General features: G+C 40.2%; 1 protein-coding gene across 3 annotated transcripts; it reads left to right on the forward strand.

The window, feature by feature from the left end:
- Positions 1-94: 94 nt before the first annotated feature.
- ccdc137 (coiled-coil domain containing 137) lies at positions 95-20,943 on the forward strand. Of its 3 annotated transcripts, none has more exons than XM_072558734.1 (6): positions 95-260; positions 3,904-4,031; positions 5,515-5,749; positions 6,769-6,851; positions 18,303-18,382; positions 20,213-20,943. In XM_072558734.1, the coding sequence occupies exons 1-6, from the start codon at positions 157-159 to the stop codon at positions 20,447-20,449; spliced, it is 867 nt and encodes a 288-aa protein (XP_072414835.1). In that variant the 5' UTR covers positions 95-156; the 3' UTR covers positions 20,450-20,943. The 3 variants fall into 3 exon arrangements, with proteins under 3 accessions (XP_072414835.1, XP_072414838.1, XP_072414837.1); XM_072558737.1 differs by lacking the exon at positions 95-260 and adding an exon at positions 279-2,885; XM_072558736.1 differs by lacking the exon at positions 95-260 and adding an exon at positions 2,892-3,450.
- The last annotated feature ends 216 nt before the right edge of the window (positions 20,944-21,159 follow it).

A 21,159-nucleotide genomic window follows, 5' to 3' on the forward strand; every position in this document is an offset into this window, starting at 1 on the left:
TGATTGACAGCCGCCCTCGACCAATCCGCTCGCCACGCCGCGGAGGTTGCGGCGGGGGGGGGGGGGGGAGCGGCCGAGGGCCGGCCAATCGGAAAGCAGGTGAAAGGTCGCGCTGGAGGCCTCAGCACGTGAGAGTGAGGAGGCAGCTGCTCAGCGATGGGGAAGCGTCCGCAAGGGAAAAGGAAGAAGGAAAATGTCGGTCGCAGAGACCACAGGAAGGAGCAGTGGGATAGACCCGGGAAGACGAACAGAAGAACGGGGTGGGTGAGGGACGAGGCCCTGGTTCACGGGAGAGACCCTGGTTCACGGGAGAGACCCATTGCCCATCTTCCGTGACTCCTAGGCCGGGCTCATTCAGTCCCACTGGTGTCTTAACCCCTCAGACCAAATGACAAATTATCTACTTGCTTAACACATTGCTGCGCGCAGCATTAAAAAGATATCACACTCGCGGTGTGATAACGTTCAAGGCTCTTGGCCTAAAGATGGAAAGGGATGATTGTAGATTTCGTGGTATTTTGGCAGTAGACATTCAATAGGCATTTTCCATATTCTGTGCATATTGGGGTCTTGCTCTTTACAAATGGCATCTCACGTTTTCTATATTACAGCAATGAGTCTACCACTTTTACTGTAAAATGTTTTAGGGATGTCCTGAATTCATAGATATGATTATGAGACTTAAACAAGATTTATAATGTTCTCCATTGCCGATTTCAAGCCAGTTAACTCTACTAAACTTACCCTGGTGTCTTAACCCACTCGGTTATTGGTCAGGGAGGTGGGCGTGTTGTCACGGTTTAATTTGTTAAGTTTGAAAGTTGGATGCTCAGTCCTTTATAGGTCTCTGAAGATAGAGGTTTTAAGTGTACCATATGTATTAGTATTTAAAGTATGGGAGATAAAATTTAATTGAGCCTCTGTTTTGCTGTTGCACATATGATATGAAGTCAAGGTTGTGCTACTTGAGATGAAACAGAATGTATTTAAACTTGTAGTTATGGTTGTGTTTTATTGATTAATAAAAATGTGATACATATGAAACAACAGATAGGGTTAGCTCAGTTGGCTGGAAACTTGGGTTATGAAACAGTATGACACTGACTGCATGGTTTGAATCCATGTTATGATGATGGACTTCCCTTCACACCTTTGGAACACTATGTTCAGTTCTGGTTGCTCTGCTGTAGAAAATATGTCATTAAACTGGAAAGGGTGCAAAAAAAATTTACTGTGATGTTACCAAGGTTTGAGTTATAAGGAGAAACTGGAAAGGCTTTTTTCCCTAGCTGAGGGGTGACCTTTTATAGAGATTTATAAAGTCATGAGGGGCATAGATAGGATGAATAGCGGAGGTATTTTCCCCAGGATAAAGAAATGCAAAACTAGATAGCATAGGCTTAAGGTGAGAGAGGAAAAGTTTAAGACGGTCCAAAAGAGCAGGTTTTTTTTCACACACCTGGTGGTGTGTATATAGAACATGCTACCAGAAGAAGTGGTTGAAGTGGGTATAATTACAATGTTTAAAAGACATTTAGCCAGGTGCATAGATAGAAAAGGTTTAGAGCAATATGGGCCAAACACAGGCAAATTGGACGAGTTAATTTTAGGAAACCTGGTCAGCATGGATGAGTTGGGGCAATGGATTTGTTTCTGTACAGTATGACTTTATGACTCTATCTTCCCGTAACTTGGGTGATAGTGAGGTTAATCCACCGTCAGGCCTGTTTTTCTAATAAAGCACACCTACGGTCTGATAAAACCTATGTCAACTTTATTTATTCACGAAACCTCTCATAATGCCAAATGCTATACTTAAATTATATTTTTAGCTTTTCTTGTGAGCATTTTTAAGTTAAAACATAATGTTCAATAATCCAAATATTGCCAGAAGTCTATTTCTGTAAATAAGTTGTCTTCTGTTTACTTTTTGTATTAGCTTTAGATGATAAAGTTGTATGCCGCCTGATGAAATGAACTAAGATAAATTTTCTTCTCAACGACTATTTACATGCAGAGAGAATACTTCATCTACACCGAGCTGCACTTGAACTGTTCGGCAAAGCTTTAATTCAACAGGGGATTTTACATCTGTTTTCCTTTTTTATTTTAAGTGGGAATGGCTAGGTTGTTAACATAATTGAATGTAGAGTCCAGTAATCGATCAATTCTAAGCTCCATGAAGTCCTGTCCCTCAAATCAAGTAACTACTGTTAGAGGCTTTTAATACCTTGGTGCAGGTTTTTTAATAGACACAATTTGTAATATACAGCAGTAATACTATTAAGTTCTTGTGATTGTCCATCATATGTTGTGTTTATTTCATGTGTGGTTTGGAGGCAGGGTCACAGATTTAAGTTGTGAACAGAACTTGGAGGACAAAGAACGTGAGAAGAGAGAAACATTTAACAATTCTGGATGACTTAGTTTGGGCAGTATTGAAAAGGAACAATGTTTAGGAACAAGAGTAGGTCATTCAGTCCATTGAACCTGTTCTGCCATGTAATATGGTCACAACTGATCAAACACTTGAATTTTACAGATTCAAACCCTCTCAGTAAAAACAATTCACATCTTGGTTGAAAGTGACATCCTTTTTTTCTTAAATAATGCCTTCTGGTTCTAGACTGTTTAACCAAGTGAAGCATCTACATCTACCCTGTCTATTCCTTGAGTTTTTTGAGAACGCCTTTCATTCTTCAAAATTCTTGAGAATAGAGACCCCTTTTCATTCCTGCCATCATAACAAGAAATCTGGTGAACCTTCATTGCTGTCATTCTATGATAAAGAATCCTTTGAGGTGCATACCGAAACTGCACATTATTCTATAGGTACAGTCTAACGAAGCTCCTTTACAATTGAAGCAGATGTCCTGCAACAAAAGGTAACATTCCAAGAGCCTTAATAGCTTGCTACACCTGTATGTTAATCTTCAATGACTTATTAACAAGGACATTTCGGTCCTTTTGTCCATTTACAGTTTCTAACCTCTTACCATTTGAGAAATACTCTGCACATCTGTTTCTCCTATTGAAGCAGATAACCTCCCACTTTTCCACATTATATTCTTTCTGTTATGTTCTTGCCCATTCACTAAGCTTGTCCAAATTCTCAAACCGCTGTACATCTTTCTTGCTACACACATGTCGACTTGGCCTTGTATCATCTGTAAAACTGGAAATATTACATTTGGTCCACACCTCCAAATCATTGATATAAATTGTGATCAGGTGAGGTCTTGCAGTACCCCATTAATCACAGTCTGCCAAAGTGAGGATGACCCATTTATTTCTACTATTTTCTGTCTTTTAGCCAATCCTTAATCAGTGCCAGTACCTTATCTCCTATGCTGCATGTTTTAATTTTGCTAACCAACATCTTGTGGGGACCTTATCAAAGGCCTTCTAAAAATCCAAGTAAATGACATCCATTGACTCCCCTTCATCAAAGTAAGTAACAAGTAATATTGTGAGTTACATCCTTCAAAACTGAAACAAGTTTGTCAAATACGTTTGTAGATTCATGCTGACTCTGCCCAATGAGATAGCTATCTAAGTGCCCATTTATTGCATCCTTTGAGATATATCGAGCATATTTTCCTTATTATTAATCTAAGGCTAGCAGGTCTGTAGTTCCCTGTTTTCTCACCAGCTCTTTTCTTAAACAATTTGTGGATAAATACTGAGTGTGAAGCAAAATAATGCATAATAAAATGTGGAGTTAATGTATCAGTGTTTTATCATTGTAATTTTTAGAGTGAACATTTGAAAATGGGTAGAAAGTTAATTTCAGGATACTTTTGTGTTTTACAGTCCTAATATGTAAATATGTGGTAATTTAATTATATAAGATTTAGACAATCTTAAAGATTATTTGACGATACTGCACTTATAACTTCACAGTGAACTGAAGAAAAATGACATGAAGCCCAAAAATATTGATGAACAGGAAATTCCATACAAAGTCCGTGAGATAATGAGGTCTCAGGAGAAAATGAAGAAGCAGCTGAATAAGCAGAAGAGAAAGACTGGTAAAGTGGTCAGCCTGACATTGTTTCTTTAGAAGTTAACTGCTCATCTGACAATAGTTGCCCTAAAACTGGATTACAGTGTTATTATAGAACCTGTTCAGACTTGATGCAATGCATTCTTATTCAGGCAAGGTATGTCCAGGCAGATAGGACAAATCCCATTCATCGAACTTAAAGTAAGTAGATATTGCTGTTGTGTCAGGACAAATCTCACAGGCTACTGAATTTGTGCTGGTTTCTTTTATCCATTCAAAGGGTGGAGCGGCACAAGTGGTCAGTTTTACATCAAACTGAACACTATGTCCAGAAAAGACAACATTTTGAAGTAAAAAACTAAGCAAAGTTTAGAAGTGGGGAGAGAAGCCTTTATAGTCCAGCTGGATTTGAACTATTTGGGAGTGCTGCTGAAGCAGTTTATTCGATACATTTTTGATCAATTTTTAAAAATGCAATATATTTCATTTAACTAGGAAATAAAGTAACATAGTCAAAGATCTCGGTTCATTCAATCAATGTGAATAAAGTTATTTGTGCTTGTACTCGAGATTTATTTCTGTTGTGAGTGGAAATACAGCTTAATTGTATTTTGGTTAAAACAAAATCATTTATGTTTACTTTATTATCTTAGAAAATATCCAGGACTAAAATATGAAAAGCATGAAAGCCATTTTCTAATTTATGTTATCCGCCTACTTCTGAGCTGATTCAACATTTGGTGGCAATGATAGCTGTTTATAACATACAAATCAGAACAAATGCTTACATTATATATAATTGATAAATTTGCAAGAGGGAGCAAAGCAAATTCTGTACATAATATTTTACTTGTTAAAGTGAACCATAAGACACTATATAACAGAGTTAACATTGAAATTCTAAATTTTCCTTTTGACTTCATATTGTGATGCACCTATGGAATCAACAGCTTAGCTGTTTAAAGGCTGCAAATTATGTTTAGTTATAGTTATTTAACTATAGATGCGCATTTTGGCCTTTGGAAGTTTTCTATGTATAAGATTTTTCTTTTGTCCTAGCTTTTGCCCATATACTTTGAGTTCCAGCAACCCTATGCTTCCTTGCTCAAGCTATCATTCTTCACGGGTGAGCTGTACAGAAAGTCTCAAGTTCTCAGCACCTCCTAATACTTCATCTAGGAGATGATATGAAATTGAATGCGACTGCATTAGGTTTAGGTGGGCTGGCATTGTCCTTGCCTTTTTTTTAAGCATGGCGGATATTACAGCCATGTTTCAAGTGCTTTGTGAGCATATGAGTAAGAATCTTCTCTGGGAAGTCTTGACTGAAAGTATTTTACCAAGAGTTATCATTTAGTTACTGTTGCATTTTTGCGGCCACATCCTAGGTCTCTTTCTGCATTGGCCAAAGTGACCTATTCGTATGGAGAAAACGCACACAACTTTCAAATTGGATTATTTTAGGAATGTAAAGATAACAGTAAATTAATTTTTGTTTCAATATGAAGAAAAGCCAAAAAGAAAATCTACATCAATGGCTAAGGATCTCCATGGAGACATACCAGTTCCAAAGTTTAAGAGGCGCAAACGAGAATCCGAGAGAGCCTATATTGAGCGCATGGAGGAGGAAACTCAACATGTGATGTTTATGACCAAAAATCAACTGGCTCGTTGTCCTGAGTTAGAGACCGACAAGGAAGAACAGACAAGCGGTGTGAAATCAAAGTCTGAGAAAAAGAAAGAGTATGTTCCATTATCTGTGTATTTATGGTACTATATCTTATGGGGAACCTGACATTGTTGATAACTGCAATTACAATATTTTTCCCTTTGCTGAATATATAGCAGGGTGGAAAGGAAAGTGAATCTAATAAGGTCACTGTATATAACACACATACAGCTGGACTATACTTCTGTAATGTTTGCCCATTGATCACAGCTTTTAACACACAAAGATAATCTGTTTACTTTGGAGCAGCAACCTGTATATGCATATGTATTTGGTAATGCTTCCTTTATTCAATCCTTTGTATTAAGTAAGCTTAAACGCCCAGATACGTATAAAGTGTTCTGCACCTTCTCAACAGATGACCGATTCATAACATCTAATTACAAACCAACCTCAAAAACAATGCTGAAGCATTAGTCACAGACAATATTATCCAAATATTAATGGACAGAAGTTGTTCTTGTTCTTCTTCCCAATCCCACCTTGAGCTGGTGGACTGTTCCAGAGAACTTCAATAACCAGCCTAGTAGCCAGTTTTTTAGCATCAAGATACTTATCCATGTTGCCTGTTTAATAACTGGGATTTCCTCTGCTGTACGCAAGCCCCATCAAAATGAAAAAAAAAACTGCAGATAGGCTGCAGGATTTTCTTTCAGTACAAATGTTGAATACGTATTGATATTGCTCATCATAAGAATTACAGCTGACATTGCATTCATCTGCACTGGCTTAACATTCAAGTCCAGTGAGTGAAAGAACCACATGATTAACCCTCTGCATTCATCATGACATCTGTCCTCATCATCTTTGCAGGATAACTATGTAGACATTCGATCTGTGGTAGTCTTGCTGAATGAGCACTAAGCCAGAACACATGATTGCCTTTTTTTTTTTGAAGAAAACTAGTGAGTGTGGTAACAGAAGATATTTATGGAGACCAACATTGTGTGAAACAAGTGATTAAGATGTTTTAAAATCCTTTTAGTTTGGGAAGTTATACATTTGTTCGTTAATTTTGGTTTGTATCAAATAGGTCTGACAAGAAACGGTTGGCAAAGTTTATTAAAAAGAGAACTGAAAGAAAAATGATGAAATTGGAGAAAGAACTGTTTACAGGTAAGTGATGAACAAGAAATCTGATAGCATGGTGTCTACCTGTTCTGCATTCCAGCAGAATATTGCTTATTAAAATTATTCCTTTTAATGCTGTCTATCTACTGCCTGAGGTGATTAAAAAGAAATGTATCTGCTTCAATCCCAAGAAGCGTAAGCATTGTGCAATATCTGACCTAAGTTAAGATCTCACATTGTTGGAAAAACCTTATGGAGTTAACATCACTATTACAGTGAGTGTCAGTGAGAGGAGTGGACAAGGTGAGGACAGTGATAGACAGCATTACTGAGGAATGGGTAAGGTGAGGTTCGTAACCTGGGACAGTCAGCGTCACTGAGTGGAGTGGGCAAGTCGAGGCGCTTCACAGGCAGACAGTCTGGCAGTGAACTTCAGTGGGGCCTGGAAACACAGAAGATAGGATCAGTAGTAGACAATTCAATCCCTCCAGCCTGCTTCACCATTCTTTATGATCATGGCTGATTATTGAGCTCAATATGCTAATCCTGCTGTCCGCCAATATCCCTTGACCCCCTTCAGCCGCGCCTTCTCCTTGAAAACACAATGTTTAGGCCTCGACCAATTTCTGTGGTAGTGAATTCTACAGGCTCTCCACTCTCTGGGTGAAGAAATTTCTCATCTCAGTCCTAAAAGGTTTACTCTTTAAATGATCTCTGATTCTAGACTCCCGCACTATCAGGAACATCCTTCCTCATCTAACTTGTCTAGTTCTGTTTGAATTTTATAGGTGCCCCTTCATTTAAACTCCAGTGAATACAATCATGACTGACTCAATCTCTATTCATGTCAGTCCTGCCATCCCAAGGATCATTTTCAGGGCCTGTTTGGTCCTGCTCTGTTTTCAACCAGATCTTTATCCATTCTAATGTATCATGCCTAAGTGAATAGACAACAGAGTAGCAGATGGAGTGTAATATGTCAGAGTGTAAGTTTATTCAATTTCTTTTTAAGAATGGAAAAGCAGTTTTTTTATATATAAAAGACGTAAAATCTCTAAATGTTAATGTTCAGAAGGGCTTGAGCGTACTTATGCTCGGAACCCAGAAAGCTAACATGTAGGTTGTTCTGGACCAGGCCAGACCCTAACTTTGCTAGTTGGTTTAAGGAGGTGTAGAGTGGATGTTCCAGGAGTGATGCAGCTAGCCCAAACACTTTGTTTTAAGCAAAACAGAACTTATTTACAAGATTACTGACTGAAACACCAACAAAAGAGAACAGAATGTAGAATAATGTAACCTATTCGAAAATCCAACAGATTATCCAAATTTAGTGATGCTGTTCCCAATACTTGCAACAATCCCCATAAACACTCCTTGGTGAGATGTTAGAGAGATTCAGCATGGAACGCCTTCCATGTAGCTGTTTCTTGGACCAACAGCCTCAAAACTGACTGACTGCTTTCAGCGAACAGCCAGGTTAGTCAAACCAAACCAGAGAAAAGCTGAGCTGGTAGAACTGGTCACTCCTGTTTTATTGTACAAGTAGATTTTTTTTTTAAAAACTTGAAAGCGTTCTCAAGTAGTTAGACCTAGACTTCTTAGAATCGCTGCTTTTGAGACCTCTAACAAAGAAAGCCAAGGACAGCATAACCTTGTTAAAGGAGCAACATTGTCACAAGATACAGCAAGCAATTAGAAATGCGAATAGCATGTTGCCCTTTATTACAAGGGGATTTGAAGTATAAGAATAAAGAAATCTTGCTGCTATGATGTGGAGCTTTGGTGCGACGACATCTGGCATACTTCTGCAATTTTAGTATTTAGATATCAACAAGTCTGAAGTCTTCGAACTGTGTCACATTTTAGTTTAATACTTTTCTATTGGCTTGCAGCAGCTGTTTTTGCTCTTCATTGATAGTGTAGTGATTGTAATGAGGTCAGCCAGCTGGACTTTAGAATGAGAATTCCCTGATTTGGGCTGTTAACACAGGTCAATCAGGGAGCCCTGGCTGACAGATGAAAAACAGATGAGTGTCAGAGGTTCTGTTCATTGAGTTACTTCTAAGGGAGCCGAACCTGTGTCGAGTCCTATGCACGTATAAGTAAGGGATGACTTGGTGATGGGATACTGGCCTCTCTGGAGCTCTTTTAGTGGCAATGAGAAAAAAAATCGTAAAGAAATTCATTTGCAGCAGTCGCCTTTGAGTAGGGATAAGCACAGTTTCTGACATTAGCACAGTAGATCAGTGCTTAGCACTGCTGCCTCACAGAGCCAGGGACCCAGGTTCAGTTCCTGCCTCGGGCGACTGTCTGTGTGGAGTTTGCACATTCTCCCCGTGTCTGCGTGGGTTTCCTCGTGCTCCGGTTTCCTCCCAGAATTCAAAGATGTACGGGTTTGGTGAATTGGCCATGATAAATTGCCCATAGTGTTAAGTGCATTTGTTAGGGGGTAGGGGAATGGGTCTGGGTGGGTTACTCTTTGGAGCGTTGGTGTGGACTTGTTGGGCCGAAGGGCCTGTTTCCACACTGCAGGTAATCTAATCTAATCATGCAACTATTTGGGAAACTTTTACTCATTCGATCCTGCTGAGCCAGTATACTGAAATAATGCATTATTTTCTCCAGACAAGTGACATTGGGCTAGATGAAAAGCAACGAGTAATTCTCCTGACAGCTTGTGGACCTGCAGTTTTTTTGATTATTATGAGCCTAATGTTTCATGAGGTACCAGGTACTAAAACCTTTCAAGAGTTGATGGGTTTAGTTATTAAATATTACGACGCAAACCGCCTCTAATTCTGAGACGCTCTTGGTTTTAATGCGCAGCTTAAAAACCAGGGGAATCTGTATTAGAATTTTTGAGGTTAAGACAACAGGCAGAGGCATGTGACTTTGGTTTAACCCACAATAAGACTCTGAGAGACCATTTGGGATGTGGGATTAATGATGTAACTGTGCAACAACGCCTACTGGCTGAATCCCAACTGGACTTCAAATAGGCAGTACAACTGGCTTTGTCATTAGTAAATGCAGCAACTGGAGTATATTAATAGGAAATATACAGAAGCTTTGGAGAGGGTGCAAAGAAGGTTTACCAGGATGCTGCCTGGAGTGGAGGGCTTGCCGTATGAAGAAAGGTTGAATAAGCTCGGACTTTTCTCTCTGGAGAGAAGGAGGAAGAGAGGAAACCTGATTGAGGTGTACAAAATAATGAGAGGAATAGATAGAGTCAATAGCCAGAGTCTTTTCCCCAGGGCAGGATTGACTGGTACAAGAAGTCATAGTTTTTAGATATTAGGAGGAAGGTATAAAGGAGACAGAGGTAGGTTCTTTACGCAGAGAGTTGTGAATGCATGGAATGCATTGCCAGTTGAGGTGGTAAAAGCGAAGTCATTGGGGACATTTAAGTGACTACTGGACATGCACATGGATAGCAGTGAGTTGAGGAGTGCGTAGGTTAAGTTACTATATTTTACATTAGGATTAAATCTCGGCACAACATTGTGGGCCGAAGGGCCTGTTCTGTACTTTTCTATGTTATATATCAGTTATAGGATATTCTGATGGAAGTGGACACCCTCGCCAGGCTAATTGAGCTTAGGGTGAATGAAGCCTAATTACATAGCCTCTCTCAGGACATATCCTCAATAGAGGGACTCTGCCAAAACAAAGCCCAGCTTTGGCCAAACAGTTAATATTTCCTTCAGGATTCGGGCCAGCAAACTATTGTAGTTGCTGCCGGTATGAGGATTTGAGACAGCAAAAGAGTCCTTCTAGGCTTGAATTGTTAAGAGAACTCATTGGGGAAGCGATAGTGGTATTATCACTGGACAGTTCTCTTCAATAAAAAAAACTATTTTAAAAAAAAAAGGAAATTTTTAAAACTTTTTTTACGAACTTACAAAATAACACAAATATAACCACTGATATACAATTAAATATTAAATAAATAATAACCAAAACACAACAAACAAAAAAAAGAGGGAAAAAAAACTCAACTAAATACTAATCTAACCTACAAATAACCAAAGCATATGATAAAATATTTTGCATTACTCAAAAAAAAAAGTAATTTAAATAATGAAGTACATTCTCCGAATGAATTAACATCAAGTCATAGTAAAACCCGTATTCATAAGGGATTCCTCCCCCCCCCCCCCCCCCCCCCCCCCCCCCCAGGGCCCCCAGCCAGAACCACTACCATAACTAGATAAAAGCCCTTAACAGTATGGCCAAAATATCTATCTATATAGTTCAGGAAGGGCTGCCATATTTTATAGAATAATTCAGTTTGTTAGTGCACCATATTTGTAAGGAAGTCAAGGGGAATACATTCCATGGTTAATCTGTGCCAATTTGAAAATTCTGGAGGGCCCTCAGCTACCCAATTTACTAAGATATTTTTCCTTGCACTAAAGGAGAGAATGGAAAATAATTTCCTTCCATGCACATCCAGGGAGGGCAGGTTCGAAAAGCCCAGGAGAAGAGATATTGGATCTACTTCAATTTCTGCTCCCAAGATTTCTCAGTGCATTTGCTCCTCTGGTCCAGTATTTGCGGATCTTATGACATGTCCATAAGCAGTGTGTGAGAATGCTCACTTCTAATTTACGTTTAGGACACACTGGAGATGTTCCTGCCCTAAATTTTGCCAGTCATTCTGGTGCTATATGAGTCCTATGGAGTATCTTTAATTGAATAGCTTGGGTTCTGTTACAAATAGAGATCTTTCTGGCATTTTCCCAGATGTCGTCCCACATTTCTGAAGGGATTTCCAACCCCAATTCCTGATTCCATGTTTTAAACAATTGTTTCATGTCTTTCGAAACTTCGTTCTGTAATGAGTGATAAATGGTGCTGACCGAGGATGGACCCATTGGCCATAACACTCTTCTTTCCCTATCCAGTTTATAAGAGCTATCTCATAATGTGGTCGTCTTCTATATATAATCTCGAATTTGGACAAATCGAAAAAGGTCTCCATTAGGCAGTCCAAATTTCTGGTGCAGCTGTTCAAAAGACATCATAACCTCCCCATCGAACAGATCCCCTAAGCAAGAAATACCCCTGGACCTCCAGGTTTTAAATGTAGCATCTGTATGCCCAGGTTAAAAATCCCATGCTCCCACTATAGGAGTATAAGGGGGGATTTTTTTGTGAATTACCCTTGTATTGCCGCATTATCGTCCAAGCTTTAATTGTATTTAATACAATAGGGTTTTTAACAATGGTCCAAAATAACTTTCAGCTTATCTAAAGAGAAGAGATTAATGAGGGGACACTTTGCTTGAGAAGCCTCAATGTCCAGCCAGATTGATTGCAGGTCACACGAGACCCAGTCGGCTACGTAGCTTAATAGAGAACTCAGCTGGTACTTCCTAAAGTCTGGAAAATCCAGTCCTCCCCTTGCTTGTGGAAGTTGCAGCTTCTTTAATTTACTAAGGGGCCGTCTATGATTCCAAATGAAAGAACCAAGCCAACCATATAGTTTACGCAATGCCGGCCTTGGCAACATCACAGGGAGCATTCTCAAAGGGTATAAGAGACGAGGCAAAATATTCATTTTAATTAGAGCTATTCTGCCTAACCAAGATATTGGGAGACCGCCCCCCTGCCGTTGAAGGTCCTACCTTACCCTCTCTAATAGGTGCACAAAATTAGCTTTATATAGCTGACCAAATACTGGGGTGATAAAAATACCTAAATATTAAAAACCCTCCAGAAATCATTGAAAGAGAAAGCAAGACCCGTCCGATAAATTGGACATACTAGCGAGATCACTGGACGGTTAATCCAGACACCCAGATAATATTGTGGCTTCGAATCCCAGCACCGCAAATGGTGGAATTTGAATTCAATAAATATCTGGAATTACAAGTCTAGTGATAACCATGAATCCATTGTCGATTGTCGGAAAAACCATCTGATTCACTAATGTCCCTTAGGGAAGGAAGCTGCCATTCTTATCTGGTCTGGCTTACATGTGACTCCAGACCCATAGCAATGTGATTGGTTTAACTGTCCCTTGGGCAATTAGAGATGGGGAATAAATGCTGGCCTCGCCAGTGGTGCTCTCATCCTGTAAATGAATAGAAAAAAAATCCAGGAAGAGTGCACACTTCATCCACCTCCATCTGGCTTGCAACTAAATTGCTTGGCAACATCCAAATCCAGACTAATCAAAATAGACATCTGGTTAAATGCTCACCTGGTTCTAATGACAGTTGCTATCAGCAATGCTGTATCACTGATTGCAGAACCAGTGTTTAACAAAATTTGCTCTGGGCTTCAAGTTTGCATAAGAGCTTGGCTTGATTGAGAATCTACACTGGTGAGCCTTTACAGATTAATAATATAACTGATTCCAGTCTCATATGAGAGGCAGCTGGTTCAGTTACCGTACGGTATAGGGTTAGCATTGCATCTCAGATGGCCCTATGGAGAGGAATGCCCAATAGAGTATGCTTCCCAGACTTCGGCTGATGCAGAGCACAAATATGCTGAGTTAGAGAAGGAAAGTGTTTGGTCATCTTTGGTGTGAGAAAGTTCCACCAATACCATTAGGAGTAAATTTGTAATAGTAATGAAGATCTGGACCCCGGGGGAGGGGGTGGTCTCTATTCCATGATCAGTCAATAAATACTCACAATTGGTCTGGTTCTTTAAGACTTCATTCTTTTATTTCTTCATACGGCTGGGTACAGAGCATCCGGAAACACAGGTTGTGTACATCCGTGTTCCTCAGCAGCTGCACACATGGCTTAAAACAAAGACACCTTTATACTTAAAGGTACAGGATTTGATCACACAGTACATTCAGACAATTACCAATTGATTTACAATATTGCTTTATTTGACAGTTACTTGGTCCAATGATATTACCTGGAAACCAACTTTGTTTTCCAACACTCAGGCCATCCTTATCTGACTAACCAAACTTTTGCATCTGCAGCTGAAGGTCCGTTAGGATGGTCAGTAATGTCTTATCTAGTTTAGTTATTTCTATGCCGTAGCAGGAGCATTGTCTGCTAATCCCTATTGAAGCAGACTGTGGTTAGTCAATTATGCAGCTATAGCAAAATCGAAAGCCACTTTATACAGTTCTTAGCAGAATTGTCAATTTGCAGCCTAGAAGCCATTTTGTCATGTTATTTGCAACGAGAAACCATTTTATTGTCAACTAAGTTATTAAGAGCATCTGTTAAGCAGTTACCTCAGCCTGTATTCAGGTTTCAGATCCTCAGTAACAGACCCAGCTGGAGGTTCTTTAGGACAGGGCCATACCACTCATAGCTTTTGGACAAATTCAATGCTGGGCTCTAGTTCTTAGTGTAGAAAGTGAGGACTGCAGATGCTGGAGATCAGAGCTGAAAATGTGTTGCTGGAAAGGCGGAAGATGAGGCGCTCTTCCTCCAACCTGCATGTCCTTGGTGGAGTGGGAGGGGGAGTTGAAGTGTTGGGCTACAGGGTGGTTGGTTTGGTTGGTCCGGGTGTCCCAGAGGTGTTCTCTGAAACCATGGCAACACGACGGTTGGAGGAAGAGCGCCTCATCTTCTGTCTGGGAACCCTCCAACCACAAGGGATGAACTTAGATTTCTCCAGTTTCCTCATTTCCCCTCCCCCCCACCTTGTCTCAGTCAAATTCCCGCCTCAGGCGACTGACTGTGTGGAGTTTGCACGTCCTCCCCGTGTCTGCGTGGGTTTCCTCCGGGTGCTCCGGTTTCCTCCCACAGTCCAAAGATGTGCAGGCCAGGTGAATTGGCCATGCTAAATTGCCCATAGTGTTAGGTAAGGGGTAGATGTAGGGGTATGGGTGGGTTACGCTTCGGCGGGGCGGTGTGGACTTGTTGGGCCGAAGGGCCTGTTTCCACACTGTAAGTAATCTAAGTAATCTAATCTAATCTAAATCCCTCGAACTCATCACCGCCTTCCTAACCTGCAATCTTCTTCCTGACCTCTCCGCCCCCACCCACTCCGGCCTATCACCCTCAACTTGACTTCCCTCCACCTAACGCATTCCCAACGTCCGTCCCCCAAGTCCCTCCTCCCTACCTTTTATCTTAGCCTGCTGGACACACTTTCCTCATTCCTGAAGACGGGCTGATGCCCGAAACGTCGATTCTCCTGTTCCTTGGATGCTGCCTGACCTGCTGCGCTTTTCCAGCAACACATTTTCAGCTCTAGTTCTTAGTGTGTAAAGTTAGGAGTCAAAATTGCAAATGCGGGTATATTGAGCTGCATCCTGATGGCAGATGCGTCACTGGAAGAGTTCATTCTGGTTTTAAACTTTCTGATCACTGCTGACAATGTGGATGGAAAAAGATCCAATCCTAGCAAAATGAAAAGAGCTGGTTGTGATGGGGGAACCAAAAGGGCCATCACAACCAGCAATGGAACCTTTCTAGACCAGATTGCCGTAGAGAATGGCACTTGCTGCTAGATACAGGTGGTCAATCCTTTATCCAAAAGATGAAAAGCTCAGAAATCTGAAATTTTTTGTCCTGAAGTTTTTTTCACATCAACAACATTGTTTAGCCTGCAAACACAACTCCACACCCACTTGACCCACGTTACTCAGATGTGACAGTGTTGGGACCCAGCACTGGCAGGTGTCAATTCTGTCTCAGTGCTCGTAGTAATCACAGGTGGGTCTGCTGTTTGGTATTTTTTTTTACTATGAAAATGCTATTTAATCCTTCAACCAAAAAATTCCGAAAGACAGCTGGTTCTGAGTGTTTCGAATAAAGGGTTGTCTATTTGTACTGGCTGGACTCCACAAGGGTCATTCAGGGGTTTCCAAAATGAAGACATTGGTGAGAAGTTATGTCCAGTGGCCAGGATTGGATGCAGATTTAGCCACCTTGATGGGCCAGCATGCTGACATGGGCATAACTTTCCCCCAGCAGCTCCCCCACATTCGTGGAATTAGCCAGGTGAATCCTGGACTCGGTTGCACATTGATTAGCCTGGTCTTTTCATAGGCTGTACATTCTTAGTCATTGTAAGCGTCCACTCCGTGTTTGGGCAGGCATAGAATTCATTTGTCAAACACCGGGACAATGATAGAAAAACTGCGAGCATCTTTTGCAGCACACTGGCTACCAGAAGTGTTGGTCACAGACAAGAGGCCATTGTTTACCAATAGGAAATTCAAGTAATTCCCATGGTGGAATGGCATTCTGCACATGAAGAAAGCTGACTGGTGGAAAGACTTTGAAGGCACGCTTAAAGAAACCTCCTTTGGCTTCACTCTGATCCTATTTAGTTATAGGACCATGTCTCCTACAACTACAAGGATAGCTCCAGCAGAATTGCTGATGGGGCAGCACGGTTGCACAGTGGGTAGCACTGCTGCCTCACAGTGCCAGAGACCCGTGTTTAATTCCTGTCTCAGGCGACATTGTGTGGAGTTTGCACATCCTCCTGTGTCTGCGTGAATTTCCTCCCACAATCCAAAAATGTGCAGGTTAAGTGAATTGGCCATGCTAGATTGCCCGTAGTGTTAGGTGAAGGGGTAAATGTAGGGTTATGGGTCTGGGTGGGTTTTGCTTCAGCGGGTCGGTGTGGACTTGTTGGGCAGAAGGCCCTGTTTCCACACTAAGTAATCTAAAAAAAATACTCTGCACTAGACTAAACCTGTTCCTCCTGGATCTAGAATCACATTAAGGAATGCCAGGAACATCAGACTCTTCGAAGCAAGAGAAACAGTTTACTTCAAGGGGCTAAGTTTGGTGCCAAATCCGCAGAAATAACCCTGTATGGGTAAGCGGCATGGTCGATGCAAGGTCAGGTCCCATGATGTATAAATTTTGGGTACATCAGATGGTCCTAAACAAGCACATGGACCACATGAAAGCTTACAAATTCATGAACGGTGTAGGAACAAGACGTGCCCGACTCCTCGACAGCCTTTCCAACTGTTTTTTGTTCCCTCTCTGTTTCTAACGTCAAATAAACTTTGCAGACTGAGATGGACACAGAGATGGAGCAGCCTCGATGCCTTTACTGCTTGAAGAAGAGGATGAATTTTGTCTGAGGTGCTCCAGGCACAAGAGTTGAACTAAGGTCCAGTACATGGCGCCCATGTCAGAGGCTAAATCAGAGGAACTAGACTTGAGTGTGATAACAACCCAGGAGAGGCTACAAGAGAAATAACAGGCCTCCAAGTAGTGATTGTAATGTGGTCAGCCAGGTGGGCCTCATTGAATGAGTTCCCTGATTGGGCCTGTTAATCTGGTCCAATTAGGGGCCCCTAGCTGACAGATATGAACAGGAGTGTCAGAGGTTCTGAAGTTGGGTTAGTGTCAAGTACTTTGCACATGTAAATGAAGGGTGACTTGGTGACAGGATACTGGCCTCTGGAGCTGTTTCAGGTAGCTTGTGCACAACTATACCAGCTGTTTCTCCATTTATGTACAGAGTGTTAAAACTTGCACCTTACTTAGAATGAGAATTGATCTGACCGTCCCATACCCATAACTTGGAGCTGTCTCTGGGAAGATTCCGAGAAGTCACCTCTCCCTCTCCAACCAACACAGTTTTGCCTCGAATTAAAGGAGACTATCCTTTAAATTTTCACATTCAGCAGGGTTGCCTTTTCTACCTTCTAATTCAAAGGGATGTTCGGGAATTCTTGAAGATTAAAATAATGTATTCCTGAACTCTGGCTACCTCTTTCAAAACACAAGGTGCAGAAATTGTTTCCTTTAAACATATTAATTTCTCTAGTGCTGTTTCTTTACTAAATCTTTAAGGTTTTAATTTTTACTGAACCTTTGTTGCCCCATTTTTTTTTTCCGAAATGCTTTTGTTTCCAACCATAAAGAGATCCACAGACCATGCAGTGCAACACAGATGTAACATTTTTGCAAGCAAGTCGTTCCATTTTTAGGGCAAATCTGCACCAAAGTACAGAAGTCAGTATTGTCGGCTCCTTTTGTATTAAATCTGTTTCAAACTCCAATAAGAGGATTTGAGAATGCAGCCTGTTAACAAGATAACTGCTGATGAAGTTTGCTCATCTGCTATTTTCTAAGTTCACATTCCTGGCATTTGTTTTTGTGCTCTTCAGTTTTTAGTATGAGCACTAGGTGGAGCAGTTTACCTAAATAAAGCTGCACCAACTGAAGATTTCACTGAGCAAGAACAGTCTCCGATGAGCTCTGCTGCAGAGTTGTCTTAGTTTCAGAATGTGCAGTATAGTAGAAATTCACCTGGTGGTTGTTTACCCAGCTTAACTGACAGGCTGAAGAAGAGTTGCACTAAGACTCAGTATTAAAATATGTGTATTTTGTAACTACCTGAAGCTAAACTTAAACATGAAGGTCTGTAGACTTGCAGTTTAGAGCCTAACTAAAGGGTCAGGTTTGTGGATCAAAATTTGCATGCACGAAATTTCAGATAGGCCATTAAGATGAATTGAGTTGATGTGTTTGAGTGAGAATCCACAGTAAACATAAAAGTATTTTCTGAGAATGGGATTGATTTTATTTGCAGATACTGTGAGATTTGGAGAAGTGGCCATGCAGCCCCCTACCCTCACGGCTAAACCCAGGAAAAGCCAAACCAATCATCAGGTAACAACTTCGTTTGTGTACTGTCAACTAAGTCAAACTGAAATAATTAGTGTCAAGAGCAACTATTCAATTATAATTCCTGTTTGTGGTGTTTTGACATTACCGTTTTTAACATAGGCCTTTTTTTAATTTGTAAAGTTGCAGCAGTTTCACGTATTTGGCACAATCTGTTATTTTTAGCCACTTAATACTGTAGGATCATAATTGTTACAACAGAAGAGATAATTTGTCTAACCTTACTAACCTACTGCCATAGAGTTCATAGAATCCCTGTAGTGTGAAGCAGGCCATTCGGCCTGTCGAGTCCACACCGTCCCGAGCATCCGACCCAGACCTGTTTCCTACCCAATCTCTAGACCAGTTCAGTCAATTGTAGTTGCATGCCCTTTCTCTGGAGCCCTGTAGTGTTGTTTCCCTCTTTTTGGATGCTTGTTTAATTATTTTTTTGAAAATCATGATTGAATCAGATTCCACCGCACACAGGCATGCATTGCAGATTCGAACCATAATGAAATTCAGTGAATTATAAAAGGGTAATCCACTTTTCTTGGGGCTAATGTAACTAGCTATGTTTGTTCGTGTGTAAAAAGGTTAGTTATTCAACATTTAAGAATACAGTTTCCTTATCATGTTTGGTTATAAAACATCCTTTGAAGTAGGAAGAAGGACTACTAAACTTCTGCAACTTCTTTCCCCTTTTGATTAGACCAAGGCTGATCTGTATCTTCATTCTATTTACATTCCTTTGATAATATTCTTTGCTATCCTTGCCCAATAAGTATCTTATCATATTAAAGTGTTATTAGAGATCATACCTTTTATGAGCAGGTGGAACAATTTGTTTAACCTAGAGTTGCAGACATCCTCGTTATGACAGTTCTTCAGCATAAAGATAAACTGTAACAACAGTGTGCATGTAGTGATTATATCATTAGCATCTAAACTAAAAACTATCCCAAACAGAATCATTTTATATTGAGGTCCAAAATAACAAGGGATTGGCCAAGTGCTAAGAGTATGCCATGAACTGGCAAGCAGTGAACAGAAAATTGAACTTGTGTTTTTAGACAGTTTGTGGAGCCATGTTAGGAGATTTGAATTATCCAAGTTTAGACTTGGGATGGCGAAATTGTTGGAAGAAGGAGGAATTTTTTTGCACCGTGCTTATGACTTGTTTATCAGTTTGATTGCTTCCACTTCAAAGAAGGAAGCACCACTAGAACTGGAAGTTAATCAATTAACCAGGCCCAAGATAGGATCTTCTTCAAGATTTGAAGAATTCTGAGGAAATATTAAATGAATACCAGTGGTTCTGACTATCGTTTTCCAAAATTCCTTGGTGAGAGACATGTTTAGGAAATCATAAAGTGATATTAGAAAAAAAATTGAATTCTATGCATAGGGTGGTTAAATTATGGATTTCTGTCATAGGTTGTTATTAAAGCAAATGCAAGAATTTCTTTTAAAAGGTTATTGTGGTTTGAAAGAGGAATATAAAGGAACACAGTGAATGAGCAGTAGAGAGGGCTAGTGGAAAAGAACACAACTAATTTAATGGAACAAATGGCTTATTGCCATGCTGCAATGTTTTATGATTTAATATTAAGCTCTTTCCTTCAAGTATACATTCAGTAGAGCTTTGTGATCAATAATGACAAAAATAAAACCAGCTTTATGTACTTTTTAAGTTACAAAATTTTATTATAGAATTTTGGATGTTGTAATGTGCACCTTTAGACTTAACAGTAATTTGGTCTAATGATCTATCGGCAGTGAAGGTTTCCATATTTTCCTTTGCTATGTACTAAATTCATTATTTGTTCTTTCTAGCCTGGCCAGAGGCAGTTACTTCTGAAGTCTCTGATTCAGCAAAGCGAGTGTTCTTCAGGTCAGAAAGTGGAAGGTACCCAATACAGTAAACTGCCCACCATGTCAATGGCTCGCCAGAGGATGCTGTTAGAGGAGAGGGAGAGGATCATTAAAGCTTACAGAACACTGAAGAAGCAGAAACAGCAAATTCTGTCCCAGAATAAAGATAGCATGGAAAAGCTGAAAAACCCAAAATAGTCAATCTCAGGATGGACCTATTTGATGCACTGATTCAGGGGCTTGCTGGAACTGATGAGGACAGAATGTTCTTGAACTGTTGCTTAATAATTGATTTTTTTGAAAACTGTTAATATGTACAGTAAAATCTACTAATGAAGAGATCCATTTTGGAACCAAACATTTATACTGGAATTTTAAACATGCCTGCCCGCTGTAGGTAACTATGGAAATGTACAACTGCAATTGAGACCCTGCCAGTCTTAAATGATAACTATTCAAATATACTGGTATACTTGATGTGTCCCTGAGCTAACTGTTGTGGAGTGTTTCTGAATTATCTTCCTGTGCCCTTGTTTCTTGTTTTTATTTTATAGGATCTGTTTATTTTAGTCTGATGAGGGTTGACCATTTGAAGGGATCAGGGCATTGCTGTCAATTTTTAGTTATAAGGATGCTTTTTTTTAAAAAAAGAAATCCTTTTTATATTAAAAAGACACAAGTTTTGAAAAATATCAATACCAAAGTTTTATATTATATCATCCATCCAAACATAAATGGCCTGTGCCCAGTATGGTCATGTGTGGTCTATTCACTTCTTGCACCTCCATGTTCTTTACTGCTCTGATCAGCCAAAGTTAAAAATCACACAACACCAGGTTATAGTCCAACAGGTTTAATTGGAAGCATACTAGCTTTCGGAGCGACGCTCCTTCATCAGCTGATTGTGG

The sequence above is a fragment of the Chiloscyllium punctatum genome, chromosome 39, assembly GCF_047496795.1.
Source record: "Chiloscyllium punctatum isolate Juve2018m chromosome 39, sChiPun1.3, whole genome shotgun sequence".
NCBI lineage: Eukaryota > Metazoa > Chordata > Chondrichthyes > Orectolobiformes > Hemiscylliidae > Chiloscyllium > Chiloscyllium punctatum.